At 60.8% G+C, this 20,446-nt stretch overlaps 2 protein-coding genes across 2 annotated transcripts in view; both read right to left on the bottom strand.

The window, feature by feature from the left end:
* The window catches only part of TBXA2R (thromboxane A2 receptor), a 14,891-nt gene extending 12,243 nt beyond the window's left edge, over positions 1-2,648 (bottom strand). Inside the window, exon 1 of the mRNA XM_021705419.1 lies at positions 2,625-2,648. The gene's annotated coding sequence lies outside the window, so the exon portion shown is untranslated. The remainder of the gene's footprint in view (positions 1-2,624) is intronic.
* Positions 2,649-2,924: 276 nt separating this feature from the next.
* CACTIN (cactin, spliceosome C complex subunit) lies at positions 2,925-16,995 on the bottom strand. Its single transcript, XM_044917431.1, has 10 exons — positions 16,818-16,995; positions 13,863-14,334; positions 11,014-11,109; positions 10,368-10,513; positions 9,330-9,492; positions 9,132-9,246; positions 5,542-5,734; positions 4,836-4,958; positions 4,404-4,687; positions 2,925-4,110 (listed from the first exon to the last, which is right to left on the bottom strand). Exons 1-10 carry the CDS (start codon positions 16,982-16,984, stop codon positions 3,620-3,622), a joined length of 2,250 nt encoding a protein of 749 aa, XP_044773366.1. The 5' UTR covers positions 16,985-16,995; the 3' UTR covers positions 2,925-3,619.
* Between the last annotated feature and the right edge of the window lie 3,451 nt (positions 16,996-20,446).

Raw genomic sequence — 20,446 nt, 5'->3', positions numbered from 1 at the left:
ATCGGAGTGGTGGGCCCGGGTCTCTCTGACCCAGGGGACTCTTATTCATCCCCCCCCCCCCCCCCCCCCGGGCCTGCGTGTCCTAATACCCCTTCTCTGGCTCCCCACCCTACCATCCTTCCGGCCTCCGGGCCTTAGCACACACCCTGTGTCCTTCCAGGCGGCCCCTCCCCTGTCCTATCCCATTGTCTGAGGCGCTGAGGATCTGGTGGTTAACCCTAACTTCTCCTCCTTGCTAAGGGGTCTCCCCAACTCTTATGCATCTGGCAGAGCCCTGGCTCTAAGACCCCCTCCTTTGTAAAGCCGTGCTCTCCCAAGCAGTCCTGCTTCCCCCAACCCTCTTCAAGAGCAACTCTGTGTCCTGGTCCATGTGGTGGACAATTCTGCATCAGATCTGCCCTTGAAGATGCCCTCCCACTGGAGAAAGAGCTGGACAGAGTCCAGTCCCCTGTGGTCAGCCTGGGGGCAGAGGAAGTGACAGGGCTTAGGGCGGCCCAGAGGTGAGCCAGGAAGGCATCCTGAGGGAAGAAGGTATGAGAACTGAGGCTTTGTAGGATGAATAAGAGTCCCCTGGGTCAGAGAGAGATGGTTGTGGCAGAAATTACATTTAAAACTTCGGGGAGGAGAGGGAGCGTGAGGCTTTGGGAAATTGCAAGGCAGGCAGATGTGGTGGAAAGAGGATGTGGAGCTGGGGCTACAGATGTCGGGAGGGACTTGAGGGACGCTGCTCCCTTCCCACTTCCTCTGCCCGAGATAACAAGGACAGGGTCCCTTCTGGGAAACGGCCACAGCAGGCATCAGAGAGGGGCACTCGACGGGCACGGAGTCTGGGCAGCACCGCAACTCTGCAAGGCAGTGGAGGGTGGGGGGAAGATGGGGAGCCTGAGGGGCGCCTGGCCGGCTCAGTCGGTAGAGCACACGACTCTTGATCTCAGGCTTGTGACTTCCAGCCCCACATTAGGTGTGGATGTAACTTAAAAACATAAAATCTTAAAAAAGAAGAAAGAAAAAAAAAAAGGCGGCGAATCGGAGGTCCAGAGGGAGGGAATGAGGCATCCAAGGCCACGTGTGGGTGGGATTTGCACACAGCTCTGGCTTCCACCACCTCCGGGCCTCCCTCCCCAACCCCGCCCCACTCAGTCAGCTAGGGAGGCTAGGGAGGCCAGATGGTGGGAACAGAGGCCAGGCTCAGGATGCGCCCCCCGGGGCTGGTTTCCGGTGGGGGCCAGGCAGGGAGGATCTATTCTTAGCCTCCACAGCCAAGGGCAGGAAAAGGATGAGGTGGGGGTTGGGGGCAGCTTAAGGCACTGGGTGGGCCCTGGGCCAGGGTGGGGACCAAGGGGCGGCTGGGTGGCTGCGGTGCCTCCAGTCGGCCTGAAGGGTCCCCCCGACGCCCAGCTCACAGCCCCGTCCAGATCATCCACCCTCTGCAGCTCCCCAGGGTCCTGGGAAGAGTCCAGCTGCTGGGCTTGCAGTCACCCTGCGGGGCCCCTGCCCTGGAAGCACCTGCTGCCTTGTCCTCTGCCCGGCAGCCCTGCTGCCTAGCCCAGTCCGGCTCCCGCGCCCATCTCTGGGAAGCCTTCCGTGTGACTTCGGGGGGCCCCTAGCCCCAGTGCCTCCCTGACCCCTTGGTCTGGGGGTGTCTGGGCCCAGCCCTCCTCCCTCCAGACCGGGGCTCCTGGCTTAAACATGCACCCGGAAAGTCACTTTGCTTCCCCTCCTGGTGCAGCTGTCTCCCTTGGGGTCCACACCCTGTTGGGACTGCCGAGGAGATGGAGGAATTCGGACTCTCCTGGGAGCAGGTGGAGAAACTGAGGCTGGGACAGTGGGCGGTGACCCGGGAGGTGGGATTCTCCCAGCTGGAGAATCTAACCCTGAGCAGCACTTTCTAGGCTTGAAGACGTGGGCTTCTGCGAGCCTCAGTACCCCCAAACGGACACAGACGCTGCTGCGTAGAGCCGGATGGTGCGTGGACACACAGCCACGCTGGGACGACAGGGCAGCGCTTTACCCAGCCTGTGACCAAGCGGCAGGCTAGGGCCAAAATGCCTCCTGGGTGTGCCCCAGACTCAGCCCTGTGCCCAGGGGCCTGCCCTGTGCGCAGGACAGTGGAGTGGGCCAGGAATCACCGGGTACCAACTGCTTAGATACATGCAAGATACGAAGGTCGCCCTGGCAGTCAGTGATGAATTAGTGATGCCCGTCAGGGGTGGTGAAGGAGCCGGATGTGCTCCGTGTGCCGCCCGGCCTGCACCAGGCTGGTGTGGGTGGGCCAGCTTACGTCCCCAGCTCGCAGCTCCGGGGCCCCTTGACCAGACCCACCTACCTGCTGAGTGGCCCAGCCCTGCTGCCGTGTGCATGTGTGAGGTGGGGCAGGATGGAAGAGAGGCCTGGGCTCTGCCAGGCGCTCCTGGGGTAGCATTAAGACAGGGTTGGGGCGACCAGTGGCCCGGGGACGGTCAGTCTTGGCCATGGACGCTGGGCCGGACGGTGCTCGGTCATGAGGGCAGCCTGGGCACCGTGGGGCACCCGCGCCCCCCTCCTGGCCCGGAGACCCTCCACCCCCGCCCCCGGCGTGACGACCACAGCCCACCATCCCCTGGCCTGGGAGAGCAGCTCCTCACCTCCCAGCATCCACGCTCGAGCCGGTCAGGCGCTCCAGGGGGAGGTGAAGCCATGGGTGGGCAAAGACAAGGACAGCTGCGGACAGCGGGGAGCTTCCTGAGGGGCCACCGCTGTTCTTAAGTGCTGTCATTAAAGGTCTCCTCACCCTGGTTGTGACGTGTGTGCTCTGCCCACGCAAGATGGAAACGCGACTGACTGCCTGTGGCGGCGGGGCCTGGGGCTCCAAACTGTGCAGCATTTCTGAAACTCTAGAAGTATTCTAAAATAAAGTGTTTATTAAAAAAACATGCAACTTCATGAGTAGACCAATTAAATGAAAATAAGGTATTTCCCCCCACCTAAAAAAATTCATTTTAGAGAAACAACCTAAAACACTTCCAGACGGAACAGGGCGTGTGGCTGTGGCTGCGGCCTCTGGAGAAGCCGGCGCCGGGGGTCATGCCCCTTCAGGCTGGAAACGTGTCTGGAACAGGCGTCGGAAGCAACGTTTCTGGGGCAGCGTGTGAGTGGGTGGTGGCCGCACCTGTCAGCCCCACAGCCGAGCTCGGCCACACACGGGGACGCGAGCGCAGCTTCGGGCCGGCTGGGAGGCAGTCTCCAGGAACGCAGCTGTCCTGACGTGGGGGGGCACCCGGGTCAGGTGGGGGCGCCGCTGCCGCACGCAGAGAACGTCTCTGTGGCCCCTGGCTGCTGGACCCGGTGGCAGAGGGGTCTTCCGTGCCCACCCGGCGGGCGGAGACTGACCCACAGCAGCACCAGGCCAGCCTGGGCAAGGGCCGGGGTGGCGTTCCCTCAGCCGCCCTGGACTCGGATCCCTGTGCCTCAAAAGCCTGGCACCCTGCCCTGTCAGCGCTACGGGGCAGCTTCTCCGGTGGCCCCCCTCCCCTGTTCGCAACAGGGAAAGCGGGTCTGGGCGACGGGAAGGCCGGGGGAGGCCGCCGGCCCCACCGGCCACCGCGAGGGCTGGCAGGCGGCCCGGGAGGGGGCCCGGCCGTCACCGGCGGTAGCGATAACGCTTGAAGTGGAACCAGAGCTGGAAGATGCCGTTGGCGAACTGGCAGCGGAAGCCGTGGCGGTGAGAGTACTCCCACTCGCGGTTGACGATCTTGAAGGCGATGTCCTCGTAGGGCGGCCCCGCGTGGAAGCGCAGGGTGGCGAAGTCCTTGTTGTCGGCACACGCCTCCAGGAAGTACTCGGGCGTGGAGCGCTTGTCGATGAGGTCGGGGTAGAAGATGTTGAACTTGTAGCCCTGCACGATCTTGGGCGGCGGGTTGTCGAAGTCGTAGTGCGTCTGGTTGTACTTGTTCCACTCGAAGCCCGTGTGCACGCGGTTGAAGAAGCGCGGCTTGCGTGGACGGTACTTGTCGGCCCACAGGTAGGCCTTGCCCGTCAGCGGCATCTCCACGCTGAACTGCGCCTCGTCCTGGCCCATGCCCTCCTTGGCCCGCCGGAAGAAGATGTCCTCGGCGCTCTCGCTGGCGTCACCTGCAGGCGGGGCTGCGTGAGCCAGCGCGGCGGCCCTGGGCCTCGGCTCCCCCCTCACCACACCGAGCCGACCCCCCCCCCCCCGCCCACTTCCAGGGGCAGATGGAGAGGTGGGCCCGGTCCCAACACAGCCTGGCCTGGCCCGGTGTTGGCCATCTCCGAGTGTCCCCTGGGTGGGCACCAAAGAGCCCGTGTCCCCCGGCGAGCGGCCAGAGGGCCTGGTGGTCAGAGACCTGTGGGTGGCCCCCAGCAGGGCCTCTCGGGAGGCCGGAGCAGGTCCCCACGCCCCGCACCTGTGACCTGGAGCTGCTGCCGCGACAGCTGCAGACGCTGCAGGTCCTCGTCCGGCTCTAGCACGTGGGCGTCCAGCGGCAGCTCGTGGGCCGTGAGCAGCCGGGGGCTGTACTTGCCGGCGTCGTAGTCGTCCAGGCTCTGCTGGATCAGGTCCTCCTCCATGAGCACAGCCTCCCCATCCGCCTCGCCCTCCGCAGGCGCCGCCCCTTCTGCCTCAGGCTCCCCGGAGCCGCCCTCCGACGAGGGCCCGGGTGGGGTGGGCACTGGGTCCTCGGGTTCCAGGCTGCGGAGGGGAGAGGGCTGGACTGGGCCTGGCCGGCGGCAGCGGGGTGGGGGGGGGGGGGGGGGGGGGGGGGGGGGGGGGAGGGCGGCCCGGGGCCCCTAGAAGGTCCTTGGCTGAGGGCTGCGGAGGGGGACGGGAGGCGGCCTACCTGTGGCCAGGGGACGGGGGCTCCTGCTTGAGGATGGGAAACAGAGGCTCACTCTCCACGCCCTGCTCCTGCTTCAGCTTGTACAGCTTCTGCCGCAGCACGTCCTGGTGCCGCTCTCGGAGCCTGGAACACGGGCTGGAGGTCACCCCACCCTCCCCGCCAAGCCCTCGTCCTGACGCCCGTTCTTGGCGAGGGTCCTGGGAGAGCAGCAAGGGGCCCCTGTGGAGGACGGGGGGGGGGGGGGCGCTGCCTGGGGCCCTGCAGAGGCCTACGGTTGCGGGGGCCGGGGGGTGCCGAAGGCCAGGCTTCAGCACCGAGAAACATGGGACTCGGTCACAGACCCTGCCGGGAGCAGCACTCCACGGTTGGGAAGGGTGGGTCCCCATACCGGGGACTCGTGTGCCACGGGAGCCCCCAAGCTGGGCTGAGCAGGATGCAGGCAGGTGAGAATAAACTTAGAGACAACCCTGCAGTTAGCGGCAGAGAGGGGGTGCGTTTACACAGCGCGGCCAAACACACTGAGAATTTGTACACAGAGGATGTGGGGTGGGAGGGAGATAGGCGGCCTCAGGGCCCGCCGTGATGCCTGCTGACCCCCCAGAGGCCCTGCCCGCTGCCCGGGACCCCGACTCCAGGGGGCAGAGGCTCCCCGAGGTCACAGAGGAGCTGGCTCCCGTGTCCTGCAGAGGCCGGGGGCAGGGCTGACCTGGCGCGTGCCATGTGGGCGCGGAGCTGCTGCAGGAGGCTCTCCCAGTAGCCCATGTCCAGGTTGGGGCCCCCGGCCCGGATTTTGCCCTCGATGCCCTGGAAGATGACCTGCAGCTGACTGTATGTCTTGCCCTTGAAGACCGACTGCACGTCAGAGCTGACTGAGGCGTTGACCCCCTCTCGCCGCTCACCTGCAGGGGACGGGCCGCTCAGCGCGGGGCCAGGGTGCTAACCCTTCCCTTTGCCCACAACTGCCCCTCCTCTGGTCCTGGGGTCCTGCCTCCTCCCGGCCTCCGGTTCACCCCTGCCTCTGGCTGGATCCTAACACACGTGAAAGGGGCACCAGGCCACAGACCCTAGTTGGGATGGTTCTGACTCTGGGCCGGGGGGAGCCGGGTGGGTGTTTTCCAGCGTCTCCCCACTCTGACCCTTGGGCCAAGTCTGAGCACCTCAGCCTGGCATGCCCGGCCTGCCACCCCCACCGCGTCAGAAGAGGAAGGAGGGATCGCTGGACAGCCAGACTCTCGGGAATCCAGATCCTGCTCTGCCAATCTCGGCTGTATGACCTTGGGTAAGCGGTTCACCGTTTCTGGGCCTGGCTCTTCCCCCAGTAAGGAGAGCTGCTCATTTCCAGGCTCTGCAGAGTCCTGATGCTGCCCCGAGGCAAGCGTGTCCCCGTCCTGCATCCATCACGAGCTGGGGCCCACGGCCACGTCCCTCCCCTACAGACTGAGAGGCCCCGGGGGCAGGGCTGGGTGCCGCCTGGCGTGACCTGCTCTGGCTCACCAGCTCCCTTTCCGCTTGTCAGACACACCAAGCCCTGCCACAGGGCCCGTGCACACGTGCTGCTTTCCACCGGCAACATGATCTTCCTTGTCCATTTTGCCTCCTGGATTGCTCCCTTTGGCCCGGAAGCCTGATTTGTGGCTTCCCCAGGGCGGGGACCTTGTGGGGCTTCTGAATGCTCCCTCTGGGCTACGGGGCCAGGCCCGTGGGAGCTTGGGTGTGCGGCTGCTGCTGAATGCAGGGGTGTGCGGGCGGCAGGCGCGTCCTGCTCCAGAACCGGCTCCGGAAGCCCTCCCGCTGGACACAGGGCTGCAGCTGGTCAGTTAGGGTCACGAAGGGTCCCTCTAGCCGACCAACGTGGGGACCCTGGAATCAGCACCTAGAGACTCAGCCCCTCTGCCAGACAGCTGAGCATCCCAGGCAGCCCTAGACTCAGACTGGCTGAGTCTATGACAAGCACAGAAACATCATGGGACCAAAACTGAATTCGGCGACAACTCCCCCTCCCTGCCCGTTGGGCTGCATCCCGCGTTCACACACACAGAACTCACACCTCACACAGCCAGCACTGGCCGGCGTGGCCCCACCCGAGCCACACTCTGCCACACGGTTTGAATAAAGTCAGGTCCCAGGTCCAGAACGCACAGGGCCCAGCTGGATCCCGGTGGGGGCTGGGGCGGCTCTGCCGAGCTGCCGGGAGCACTCCCTGGGACAGTGCTCAGGAGAGAGGGCAGCACCACGGGGAGGACCCACAGGGAATGGTAGTGGGGGGCCCACTGCGGACACCCACTTTTATTGTACGGTTACAAGTTCCTAGTTACCAACAAGAGAAAGACCAAAAAAAACCCCAACTGAGTTTGTAAAGACAACACACGGTGCTTTGCAGGTCTCCTGGAACAAGAGAGCCGAGACCTCTTGGAAATCACGCCAAAAAGAGATGCCGGAAAGCAACCTCATCTATGAGGGCAGCCGGAGCCAACTGGGACCCCTGCCGTAACAAGTGAGGAGGGAAAGCGGACAGCGGGGCCTCTGCCATCACTGGGAGAAAGGAAGCGGCCACAGAAGGGGGCAACCAGCAAGGGGCCCACCATGGGGGCAGCCGGCAAGAGAGGCCCGGGGACTCGGCGCAGGGGAGCTGTGCAAAGGGGGGCACACAGCGGGACGGCCCTCACTCTGCCCCAGCCGGTGGGTCGGGGTCTTCGGCGTCTGCAGGAGAACGCCCTGCCCCCGGAGCTCCATCCCAGCACCGCAGCCACCAGCCAGAGGGGAGGCAAAGCACACTTCCTGAAGTGCACGATGTCCCAGAACTTCCTGCTTTTCGCCAGAAATTACTGGAGGATGTGTCCCACCGACACGAGGGCACAAAGCACAAGAAAGGGAGATGTGGAGTCATAGAAAGACGAGCTCCAACACAGCAGAGCGAAGGGAAGCCCTGTGAGGCAGGGGACAAGGGGGACAGAGGGCACGGGGACAAGGAGAAAGAGGCCCGAGGGGACACTCCGATGAGTCCGGCCACCTCAGCAGGGGAGCTGGAGGCCTGGGGAGGCCCGGGGTCGGTGGGGGCCCTGAGTGCTGTGACCCTTGGTCACACAGCCCTGCGCGTGTGCATGACAACCATTTACTCGTTTCTTCTCATCTGACACTCCTGAAGGTATCTTGTCATCCCCAGGGGACAAAAGAGACAACCAGGCTCCCAGGAGGTCACCAAGCTGCCTAGCGGCCTGGATCTGCACCCAGGGCCACACCTGCCCCGGTCAGTGCCCTTCCGACTGGAGTTCTATACCCAGCCCACTGCCACCAAAGGAAATACCTCCTCACACATCTCTGAGAACAAAGAATTTCCTTTTCTTTCTCCTGAACTTACTACAGGACACGTCCTGCCAAGAGAGCGAGGATGAAGGAAAACAAATCACCACTTATAAAGATGATGAAAAACATTCCTCCTTTTCCTAAGAGGAAACCAGCCCCCCCACCCCGTCTGAGTAAGACAGGCTTGGAGGAGGGGGAGGGCGCGTATCCTTGGCCACCGCCACGCCTAAGAGAAGCAGGGCCTAGGACAGGACCACGAGGCCCACAGGAGCCGGGCGCTGTCTGAGCGGTGGCCTCAAGGGGTGGAGGGGTGGGAATGTAATTGGTTCTAAGCCTCTAGAACAGTGGTTCTCACCCAGGGTGATTCTGCCCCCAGGCGACACAAGGTGCTGTCTGGGGACACCTGCGGCTGTCAGGACTAAGGGTGCTCCGGACATGGAGTGGGTGGGGGCCCAGTAACTGCAGTGCTCAGCATGAGAAACTGAGCTCCAGAGCTCATTCCCCCAGAGATTATATGTGTGTGTGGCCACCTCCAAGGAAAGAAAATGAATTGATAAAGAGCATCAGGTTGGACAGACTGGGGCTCCAGGGGCTTCCCAGACAAGCAGAGCCGAGCCCCCAGTCCTGCTCTCACTCAAACACACCCAGCCTCCAGCAAAAACCTGAAACCCAAACAGACGAGGCCCCACTGGCACCATTCCCAGCAAAGCAGAGCGTGGCTGAGCGAGTGTTTAAAGAAAGTGGTGGGCGCAGTGCCGGGCTCCGAGCCCCGACCCATTCAGGGTCAGGAGCACTTGCTGTTGCCCCCTGGTGGCTCCCGGAGAGGCCTCCAGAGGGCCAGGGAGACCCCAGATGGGGAAACTGAGGCAGGCAGCGAGTCCGAGGTTCCCTGGGGAGCCACGTGGACCAAGGTGGCTCCTAGCAGACCCAGCCACGTGCCCCCAAAAGCACACTGGGTACTTTCTGGCTACGCTGGCCCCAGCCCTGGGTTACCTGGGCCCTTGCCCGAGGCCTCCAGCTTGCGGAGCTTGGCGATCTCATCCTCCGTGATGGTGGTCATGTCCCGCCAGAAGTCTGCATTCTTGCCCTGTTCCAGCTCCATGTACACCTGGGGGAGGGAAGTGCAGAGGGGTGAGCACGGCGAAGGGCTGTGCCGGGGGCCCGGACACGAGCGGTGGGGCCGGAAGGTACCTGGATGTCCTCCAGCAAGTCCTCCATGTCGGCTACAGTGAGGCCGTTGAGGAAGGTGTACGGTTCGTGCATCTCGACGGCCAGGTCATCGTCCTCGGCGCTGATGTACTTGGCCAGCAGGTCGATGGGCTTGGCTCGCCCATCCCGGATGCGGATCTTGGAGCTGCCAGAGAGCAGGGAAGCGGTGTCAGAGCCCAGGGTGTGCCCCCCTCCCCTCCTGAAGACCATGCCCTGGAGAAGTGACCTGTGTGGAAGCCAGGGGAACAGTCTGGCCTGCAGTGGGTGGTGGTCAAAGAAGTCTTCCTGGAAGAGGAGTACCAGGCACAGGCCCAGACATAGGCAAGCATGGCATCTGAAGAGCAGCAGGTGGGAATGGAGCGGGGTGGGGGGACACAGTGAGGCAGAGAGGACCACCTCCTCCCAGTGGATGGGCTGCTGGGTGGAAGGTCCGAAGCCTCAGTGCTGCAGCCGTGGGGGCACACGTCAAGAGGCTGATGCTGGTCCAGCCCAAGGGAGCCCTGTAACCAGGTCTGAGCCCCTGGGGGCTGGTGTGGCCAGCAGGCAGCAGGACAGAGAGGGGGCCAGGAGCGGGCTCCCGGGGCACACAAGCCAGACCTCGGGCTCAGATGCCTGCTGTGTGGCCTCAGGCGCGACCGGGCCTGATGAACAGACGCTCCTCGGGGCTGGGGGCTGGAGAGGGATGGCCACAGCAGCCTGGGGTCCAGCACCCTGCTCGCTCGTGGAGCAGCACTACGCGGAGCAAGGACCGTTCAGATGCGTCCCTGACACGGGACTCAATGGGGAGACGGGCTCGAGGAAGGAAGCGAACAGGAAGTGGCGCACGCAGCAGGAGCTGGCGCCAGAAGGGGGGCCGGCGGGGCTCCCTGAGGAGGTGATGGGTGGAAACCTCAAGGGCGAGGGGCGCCAGCCAGGGCAGACGGCCCAGGCAGTGGAAAGAGCACGCACAAAGGCCCTGGGGCAGGCAGGGCTCCGTGGCTTGGGCCCGAGGAGGGCAGCAGGTGGTGGGGCAGCGCCTACCGCAGCTTGGCCTGTTGAAGGTGGAAGTTGTCCTCCTGCTCCTCCCACGTCTTGAAGTGCTCCGCCTCCTTCTCCCGCTGCAGCAGCTCCAGCTCCTGCTCCCGCATGGCTTTCTCCCGCTCCCTCTCCAGCCGCAGCTGCTTCACCTGGGGGCACAGGGGGCCGATGGGGGGTGCCGGCAGCCCGTAACAGCCAGATGGGGGTCTTGTGGGGCCTGCCCTGTACTCTCCTAGGCCATGGGGCACCCTGGGGTCGGGGGGCATATAACCCAGGCCTGCCCCCAGCCCACCAGCCCTGGACTTGGGACTGGTAAGGGAAGCTCAAGGCCTCGGACAGACCCTAGGACAGAGGGGCATTCTTTCTGCTCGAAACACAGCAGCCTGCAGCAGCCAGGGTCATTTTGGTCGTCTTGAAGGAAGTGTCTGAGAGCGTGTGACCCAGAGGTCAGCAGAACCAAGAGGTGGAGGGAGACAGCTTGCCGGAGGCACTGCCCGAACCCCCGCATCCGGCTGTGCCTGAAGCCAGTTCCCCTGGACTTTCTGTGTAAGCCAATCAGGTCTCCCTTGACATAAGCCAGGGTGAGCCTTTAGGCCCTCACAAGGGAAGGCCTCCTGACCCCATGTAGGCAGGCCAGGGGCAACCCCACCTTCTGCAGCTCCAGGCGATTGTCCTCTTGGATTCTCTTGTTCCGCTCCTTCAGCTCCTTCTCCTCCAGGTGGCTGATGCCCTTCTTTTCCAGGGCCTGGAAGGGCCAAGCACACACCCACTGAGCAGAGATGCTCCCTCCCACCTTCCCAGGCAACACCTGCCAAGGGTGTTCCAGGCACCCCTCCGCAAGATCCAGATCGAGATCCACCAGGCTGAGCGGTGTTTTTGAAGATGAGACCACGAGACCGAAAGAAGGGATCTGCCCACGGCCACACCTCACTGACTTCCACTGAAGACGCAGCCCCCCTAGTATTCCCAGACCTAAAGTGATAGAATGTGATGCTTCGGACCAGCCTCCAGCATGGGTGGGATGTACACTAACGTGCAGAGGGGAGGCAGCCACCCGCCACGGGGGCTCCCGAGTGTCATTCACGGGAGCACCTCTCGTGGGACCCACTGCCCTGGTTTACACAGAAGCCTCGCTGGGCCAGCTCTGTGAGGTTTAAGCCCTCAAATGCCCACTGGTCAGATGACCACTCCGGGTGGGCAGAGGCAGGACAGCGAAGGAAGGAGAGACAGACTGACTCAGAAAGCACACTTGCCTGGGGTCGCTATGAGGGGAACAACGGTCCCCATGCTCACAGACCCCTGGAGCAGAACAAGACACAGCGAATGCGATTCTTCCCTGTCTGTGTCCTCACCTGATGGAGGGTGCTCGAGGTACGGGGCTGGAGACCCCTCAAGCCCTCCAATATCCCCTCACAATCACTGCCTGAGCCGGGCGCTAAGCCTGCACTTCTGATGAGTGCTCCCCCGGCTGCGAGGGCTGTGCACGGATTCTCCCAGTGCCCAGAACGTGCCTCCGGCAGGACACAGGGCTGCCCGGCTTGGGGCCACCCCTGGATGCCCGGGCCACTCCTTGGCCTCCCCCGCCTCAGCCTGGGCTTCCTCCACACATATTAATAGTGACCGTACTTGTCACCTACAGCCACACAGAACAGCAACTGAGGGCACAGACAAGGAGCCAATCACAGCTCTGCCATTCATGAGCGGGGAGACCCTGGGTGAGCAACTCAGTGGCCCGAGCTGACGAGGCTGTGTTAGGGAGAGTCGACGTGCGGAGAGCACTCTGAACGATGCCCGGCATGAAGCATGTTAGCGGTCCACATCGTGACTGTCCACGTTGCCAGCCGGCGGCCCTGGGACAAGGGGACAGACATGCGATGCTGCCCAAACTGTGGGCCTGTCTAGAGAGGCTTCAGAGGCTGAGCTGGGGTTGAGCCCCCAAGTGCTTATCACCGGAGGGGCTGATGAAGCCCTCCCGTGGGGCAAATTCCCCAAAGCCAGCGTGCGCTCCAAGAAAGACTTGTTGGGGAAATGCCCAAGCTCATGTGTGTACAAACCACCCCGAACTCGTTCATTCAACACTACCGAGTGCCGACCGTGCACCAGGCTCTGGGGACAGAGTGTGCCCTGTGGAGCTCAGTCTGGCAGGAATCGCACATCGTGAATCAGAGCCTCTGTTTAGAGGTCCGCTTTGCAACAAGACCTTTCTAGACCTGCTTGTTTCAAACCACAGCCACGGCACCCCGATGCCTGCCTGCCCTCTCTCCTCTGCGCACTTGGCTAGTCTACTTATTTACAGTCTCTCCCCCAGAAAGCTGCCGGCTGCACAGGGGTCTTTGTCTCTCCAGCTCACTGATGCACGCCTGGCCCGCACGGCCCCTGGCACCGGCAGGTGCACGGGACAGGTGAGTCAGTGAAGTGCTAGGAGGGGAGACACAGTGCCAGGACCTGTGGGACTCCGGGAGGGGGTGGGGGCGGGCAACAAGGCTCTTAGGAGAAGGACCAGGTCAGCTGAGAGCTAAAGGAATGAGAAAGCAGCAGCCATGGAAAGAGGTGGCGAGTGTTCCAGGCGGAGGAACGGTGAGTACCAAGGCCCCAAGGTGGCATGGGCCAGTGGGTTCTAGACAATGGCCTGGAGTGCACGTGGTGAGTGGCAGACGCCACGGCATCCGACTGTGCCAGCCTGCTCCCGCCACCCCAGGCCACCTGCCTCCCCGCAACAGACAGGTGCTGTGTTACGGTTAAACCACGTCCTTCGAAAAAATATGTCACCTTCCCAACCGTGGAACCTGGGAAGGGGATTTTACGTGGAAACAGGGTCTCTGCAGATGTAATGGGTTAAGATGAGCTCACATGGGGTGAGGCTGGGCTCTGAACCAATGACCGATGTCCTTACAAGACAGAAAGGGGACACACAGGCAAAATGGCCACGTGAAGATGACGACAGAGGCAGGGGTTGGGGTGAAGCAACCAAGAGCCAAGGGTCCCCAGCAGCCACCAGAAGCTGCAGGAGGCAGGAGGGCACTCTCCTCTAGAGCCTCCGGAGGGAGCGGGACTCTGTCGACATCTGACCTCCAAAACTGGGCGACAAAATCTGTGGCTTTAAGTCCTGTGCGCAAGGCTGCCACTGGCCGGGTATGTGACCCGTGTGTGAGACGTCAGCACTGAGACGACTGAGCACCTGTCTTGGGCGTGTGACGCAGAGAACCCGCTCTCCAGTCACGTTGGAGCTTAGCCCGGTGTTTTGGGCAGAGCGCCTGAAATTTTACACGGCAGGAGCGCTTACGCAGTGAAAGCTACCACACACCGGGGTGCGTGCACGTGCGCACGTCTAAAATCAACTCTCAGCAGCAAAGCACCACCTGGGAACGCGTGCTGTGCGTGCTCAACCACGTCTCTTGAAGCAGAAATCGTAAAAGGCACGTAGAACAAAACCACGAGAAAGGCAGGAAAAATCTGCCAAGGACGCGCGCCACGTGCCGAGGGTGGCAACAGGCTCACCTTGTTCCAGATGAAGGTGCCCAGGAGGTTGTTGTCGCCGAATGGGTTGTCGGTGTTGGTGTAGCCCATGTACTCCTCTCCCCAGCCCATCTTCTCCCGCTTTTTCCGCTCCTTGGCCTCCTTCTTGGCCAGCCGCCGGGCCCGCTTCTCCTCGGGGGTCTCGAAGGCCTTCATCAGCTCCTCCTGCTGCTTCCGCTCCTCCCGCAGCCGCAGCCGCTCCTGCAAGCTCTGCTGTTGGCTCAGGGCTGCCGCCGCCTCCCGAGGGCTCTGGGAGCGGTCTGGGGAGGCCGAGCTGGAAGCCGAGGAGCCCGGGGACCAAGAGCGTGTCCGCCGCCGGCGGGCCCATCGGCCCCGCTGCCGCTCCTCCTCCGAGTCGGACTGAGAGGACCGGTCCTGTGAGCGCCAGCGTGGTGGCAGCGGGCTCGGGCTCTGCCTCCTTCGCCGCTGCCACCTTTCTTCCTCCGAATCCGACCTGCAGAGGGAATCACAAAGATCTGCTTACTGCCTGCCAGTCAGTCCTTTGTGTGACAGACATTTCCTGAGTACCTGCTGTGCCAGGCGCTGTTCTAGGTTCTGGGGACATGGCAGTGACCAGCAGTGATACGGACGGTCCCTGCCTTTGGGAGGCTCACATCAACAAATAAACATGCAGCTGACACTAGATAGTGCCAGAAGTCAAAAAGAAGAGTGACTTAGCATGAGGAGATGGAGATCTGAGGAGGCAACTCTGGAGGAAGTGGGGAAGGATGCTACAGGGAGAGAGTAATCCACGAAGAGAGCATAGCAAGAGCAAAGGCCCTGGGGCAGGAATTTACCTGGCATGTTCAAGAAGCAGCAGGAGGCCCATGTGGCCGGAAAAGTGTGAACAAAGGGGAGTGAGGGAAGGATTGAGGGTAGGGAGGTGGGCTGGGTCCTGATGGTGGAGGAACTCTAAGTGTAGAAACCAGAGGACCTGATCTGTCCAAGGTGACAAGAGGGAGCTTATAGGAGAAGGTGCTGTTTAAACTGGTCCCACAGGATGGGCAAGAGTGAACAGGAGTAAGACTGGCAGGACTGAAAACCAGGCAAAAACACTGTGATCAGGGAATGGAATGCACGAGCCGCAGGGATAGATTTGTTAATGGTCAAGGGCCTTTAAATGTGTAGAGAAACAACCAAGTCTCTTTATTCTGTTAAATGCTCCACCTATTAAGCTCCCGTCAAAAAGTCTACACCACGAAAACCAATTATTTTGGAGTGTCTGTATGCAGACTACACATTTGACCAAATTTTCATTAACAGTGCCAATTCGAATTACTTATCCGGGATGGCTGATTATCGTAATTCAAATATTAGGAGACAGCAAATATAAAAGATGCACAGATGACAACAATAAAATGTACTGCCGTACATGAACCAATGCGGAAAACAGCAACACCAGGGGCTCACACCAGAGCCAGCAAACTTTCTCTGTAAAGAGCCAGACAGTCGAAGACACAAGTCTACCACTCCGCCGTTGCAGAGCAAAAGTAGCTCTGGACAGACAGGAATGAATGGGCACGGCTGGGTCCCGATAAGCTTTTACTTCTGCACACCAAAACTTGAATGTATTCGAGTATCTCATAACATTTTCACATGTCCTGAAATACTATTCCTCTTCTGACTTTTCCCCTCACCAACTAAAAATGTAAAAGCCAGGGGCGCCTGGTGGCTCAGTCATTAGCTGCTTTGGGCTCAGGTCATGATCTCAGGGTCCTGGGACCGAGTCCCGAATGGAGGTGGGGGGGGGGTCCCTGCTCAGCGGGAAGCCTGCTTCTGCCCCTTCCCACTGCTCAGGCATGCGCGCCGGTGTGCTCTCTCTCATAAATGAATGAAATCTTTAAAACAACATGTAAAAAGCATTCTTGGCTCCCGGGCTGCAGGCTGCCAAGCCCTGGTTAAACCATGTCTGCGTTATTTCCGTTCTGCCTCTTATAACTTCTTGAAAGTCCTGGGTTGCAATGATCTTATGAAACTTAAAAAAGAAAAACCACTTTCTCAAATGTAGAGGGCAATGAGCCACGTCCGACTACAGCCACCATGGCCACGTTGTGAACAGGCCAACAGGATGGGAGACAAGGCATGCTGGGAGAAGCCCCAGGGAGGTCGTGAGTACACAGAGGAGCAAACTTGGACCACAGTGGGGCAGGGACTGGCCTGAGGGTCACAGCCAGTTAGGGGCTGAGTCAGCATTGGGACCTAGGTCTGAAAGTCAGTCCCTGGCACCGCCTGGTCCCTTTGTGCTGGAACAGACTCAAGCCAAGCCTGGACAGGTGTCCCATTTCCAAAAGGACACAACTGTGGGCCTCGGGGAAGCTGAGACCCAGGTCCTAGGAGTCAACCCAGGCCTGCCACCTGTCACCAACAGTTCTTTCCTCTGACACCCACTTCCAATAGCAGGTGCTGTCCCCCCTACTTAGAAAATCCCTCTCAAATCTTTCCCCACTGTGCCTCCCACTGCCTCCCTCTCTGAAAGCCACCACCATCGGTTGCCTAGACAACCGTACCATCCTCCTCCTCCCTGTTGTCACTCCTGCCAACCTCCTCAGTCCCTTTCCCACGCGAAAACCGGAGGAAGTTCCACAAAGTGAGCCAGACTACATCACTCAAAATCCTCCCAAGGCTTCCTACTTCCCTCCGAATAGCGGCCAAACCCTTCACCACGGTACACAAAACTGCACGATCCGGTCTCTTCTTACCGCCCCGACCTCCTCTCCCACTTCCCCTCCGCCCCGCCTCCCTCACTACGCTCCTTTACTGTCCCTCCAACCACCAGGTGCCCTGCCTGGAGCGCCTCTCTCTTTCCTTTCGCTGCCTAACTGCGACTCGCACTCGGACGTCTCCTTCTCCAGGAAGCCCTCTCTGACTAATTCGAGGATCTCTGGCTCCCCGAGGGCGGGAGCCGGATCCCCAGCGCCGTTCACGCAGCGACCCCACCTGCGCTCCCGGCTCTGCCGCCTCCGCCTGCGCCGTACTTCGTCGTCCCGGCGCCGGCGGTTTCGCCGCCCATGGCTCCCGCTCCGACTTCGGCTCCGACTCCCGCTCCGTTGCCTGCGGCCCCTGCGACCTGCCGACCGCGAGCGCGAGCGTGTATCCCGACCCATCAGCTGAGACCGTGGCGGCAGCGCTGACACAAATATCCGGGGCCTGCGCCGGGGGCCTTCCTCCTCTGCGGCGCGCGCCGGGCTGCCCCGTCCGCGCCTGAGCCGGGAGAAGGAAACCCATCTCGCTGCCCCACCCCGCAGGGGCTCCGACGCCCCGTAACCTCTCCACTGCCCTCAAACGTGGCCCGTATGACGGACTCCGGCCAGGCTTTCGTCTCCAGGGTTGTGGGCTCGCCCTTTAGGCAGTGCTAGGGACAGCTCTATATGGGTCCTCGCGCCTTGGTGGGAGGGGCCTAGGGGCTGTGGGCGGAGCAAGACCGAACCAGGAACAGCAAGTGGGGCGGAGCCTGGGGAGGCGGGACCCAGGGGAAGTGGAGCCGGCGTGGGTGGGGCCCAGAAGGCGGGAACAGGAGGAGGCGGGGCCTCGGGGCGGGGCCAAAGGGAGGTGAGCCGCGCGGGCGAGGTCTCTGGGCCGGTGCGGGCGCGGAAGCTGCGAGCTCAGACTCAGAGATGGTAAATCACTTTAATAAAGTCCCCCCACCCCCCAGCCCCAGCGAGGCAACATGGAGCTGGGATCTGAACTGGGTCGTGCAGCTTTGTTCTGTGGATGCTGGGGAGTCACGGGAGGGTTTTGAGCAGGGAGAGAGGGGCAAGGGCGCTGGTTGTTAGGTGGAGTCCCTGCTGGGCAAGGTGGCCAGGAAGGACTACAGCAGGTAGGGCTGGAAGACCCCGAAGTCTCTGCTCCAAGCTCCCCCAGCCCACCCCAGAGGATGGTACTTCATGATCTAGTTTAAGCTCTTCAAATGTTTATCTTAACATATAACTTCACGACCTCATCCTGCATGCTAGCTTTGCACGCTCTGCTTGGTGCCAAGGCACAGGGTGGGGCTGGTGGCACGGAGGAACTTCCGAAGACCATCTCCCACCACCCCTGATAACAAGCCAGCTCATCAGCAGATGTGGATAAAACGTGAGGGGGCTGGCCCTGTGATTGTCAAAACGCAGATGTATCTTTGAGAGTATGTGCATACTCATCTTTGGATGGGATGGTAAGCACATTCCAGATCATCTCATCTGCGAGTCTATAAATGAGCTGTGCGGTTCTGCATCATGATGAAAACGGGTTTCCAAGGGCCTGCTTACGGATGGGATCTTATTTCCAAAGCAGCGTCTCTCCAGTTGGGAATCCTGGAGAAATGCTTTCCTCTTAAAAGGGGTCCATGCATTACCCAATTTGAGCAACTCTGGCAGAACCAATACAAACTTTGGGGAGTGTTTGTTCTTTTGAGCTGGGCTGCACTGATGTCAGAAATTTTTTAAAGTTTTCTGAACTCAACTGGAACCCGAAGGAGGCCACAGCTATTAAGGCATTGGGCCCTGTTGTTATTTTAAAGATTTTATTTTAGGGTGCCTGGGTGGCTCAGTCGTTGAGCGTCTGCCTTCAGCTCAGGTCATGATCCCAGGGTCCTGGGATCGAGTCCCACATCGGGCTCCCTCCTCGAGGGGAAGCCTGCTTCTCCCTCTCCCACTCCCGCTGCTTGTGTTCCTGCTCTCGCTATCTCTGTCTCTGTCAAATAAATAAATAAAATCTTTAAAAAAAAAAAAAAGATTTTATTTTATTTATTTATTTATTTTTTATTTATTTATTTGAGAGAGAGAGAGAATGAGAGAGAGCACATGAGAGGGGGGAGGGTCAGAGGGAGAAGCAGACTCCCTGCCGAGCAGGGAGCCCGATGTGGTACTCGATCCCGGGACTCCAGGATCATGACCTGAGCCGAAGGCAGTCGCTTAACCAACTGAGCCACCCAGGCACCCCGGCCCTGTTGTTATTTTAAATACAACCAAGGTTTCTTTCTGCCCTCGTTCAAAGTCAGTCCTTAAATTCCCAAGCAGACCCCGGGAACACACAGAGGCAAAGAGAAAGAGGGCTGATGCTTATTACCCGATTTTATTAGAGAGAACTCTTCAACATAAAAAGAAGGAGGGGTGGCGGGGAGGGGGGCCCGAGGCTGCATATGTTATCCAGGGCCAGCAGGTCTGCACAGTTACAGAGGTGCCCACGGCTCTGGGTTTGAGAGAGACGGCATTCTGTGCCCGATGAGGCCGCGCTCTGGATTGTCACACACCAGACCATGGGGGCTGAGCACACGGAACCCCCAGAGAGAATTAAGACACACAAGGTTTGCAGTTTCATTGTTTTGAAATCAGTTCGACCATAAAAACGACATGGGGGTGGGGTGGGGGGGACAGGAGATGCAACTGAGCCACCAGAGAAAAGGCGGTGGAAGGCGCGGGCCCGGGGTACGGACCGAGGGGCTGCAGCGACAGTACCATGGCAAGGGACCCCACCGGAAGGGGAGTATTGCACTGAGCCAAGTGGTGGAGGGAGGGGCGAGGGGAGGTTGGAGGAGGGAGGCTGGCAGGGGCTCTCGGGAAGCTGCACCTTGTCAGTCTCGGGAAATGTCTTTCATTTTCACAGCTCAGCCATCCAGACAGTGCCCAGGCTCTCGGCTCTCAGCGGCCGCAGCCATCAGAGATGAGCCACAAGGGAGACAGGGTGTCGCCATGAAGGAATTTCGATTTCTATGCTGGGGGTCGGCGACAGCTGGGTGGGTCCAGGGCCTTCCTCTGGGGGTGGGGGGGCCTCGGAAAGGCCACAAATTTGCTACACATTATAAATAAAGTCTTGCCTTCCCGCCCCTGGCCCCCAAATAATAAGCAAACAACTCCCATCAGCACAGTCTGCAGACCACGTTAGCATCCACGTGACAGTTCTCTGAAAAGGGACAAAGAATGCAACCAACACAAAACAGGTCTCCAAAGGGGTCTCAGCGACCTAACACAAAAATAGAAACGTCATGATATCCAGGAGGCTTGCAAATTTCTCTCGCAAGTTAGCATCCAAGCGATGCCTTTGTTCCATGATTCACTCAGGAAAGCCTGAAGGGACCAGCAGAGCTCCCCTCCTTGCTCCTAAAGCTCCAAGTGGCTGAGGATGCCCTGGACATGGGGCGCACTGCTCCAGGACTGTGCATGCTGCTCTGGCCATCCCCACAGAACTCACAACGTGCCTGAACATCCGGCCTTTGGGGGCCTGGGCAGGGACTCCAATGCCAGCTTTTGGGTGACACAGTCGTCCCTGTTAGTCTTCAAGGCCTGAGATGCACCTCTTGCTCAGCTGCCACCTCCTCGGCAGGAAGGGGTAGGGATGGACTGGCGACTCATGGCATGCAGCCAGGGCACTTGCAGACAGATGCCCATCTAAAATCCAGGTGAGGACACCTCCTGCCGTCTGGACAAAGCCCTCTAGGGCAACAAGGAGAAGACATCATTTTGCTTCTGATCTGGGACACCCACAGGCTTGTTCTGATGGATCCTCTCAGTGCTGCCTTACCCGGGCTGCATGCTGGCGCGTCCCTGGCCGCCCTGGACAGACGGCAGCCAGTCCAACAGGCTCCCTCC

The sequence above is a fragment of the Neomonachus schauinslandi genome, chromosome 1 (genome assembly GCF_002201575.2).
Source record: "Neomonachus schauinslandi chromosome 1, ASM220157v2, whole genome shotgun sequence".
Lineage (NCBI taxonomy): Eukaryota > Metazoa > Chordata > Mammalia > Carnivora > Phocidae > Neomonachus > Neomonachus schauinslandi.
Note: the sequence above shows the minus strand (reverse complement) of the source record. Positions and strands in the feature narration are given on the sequence as shown.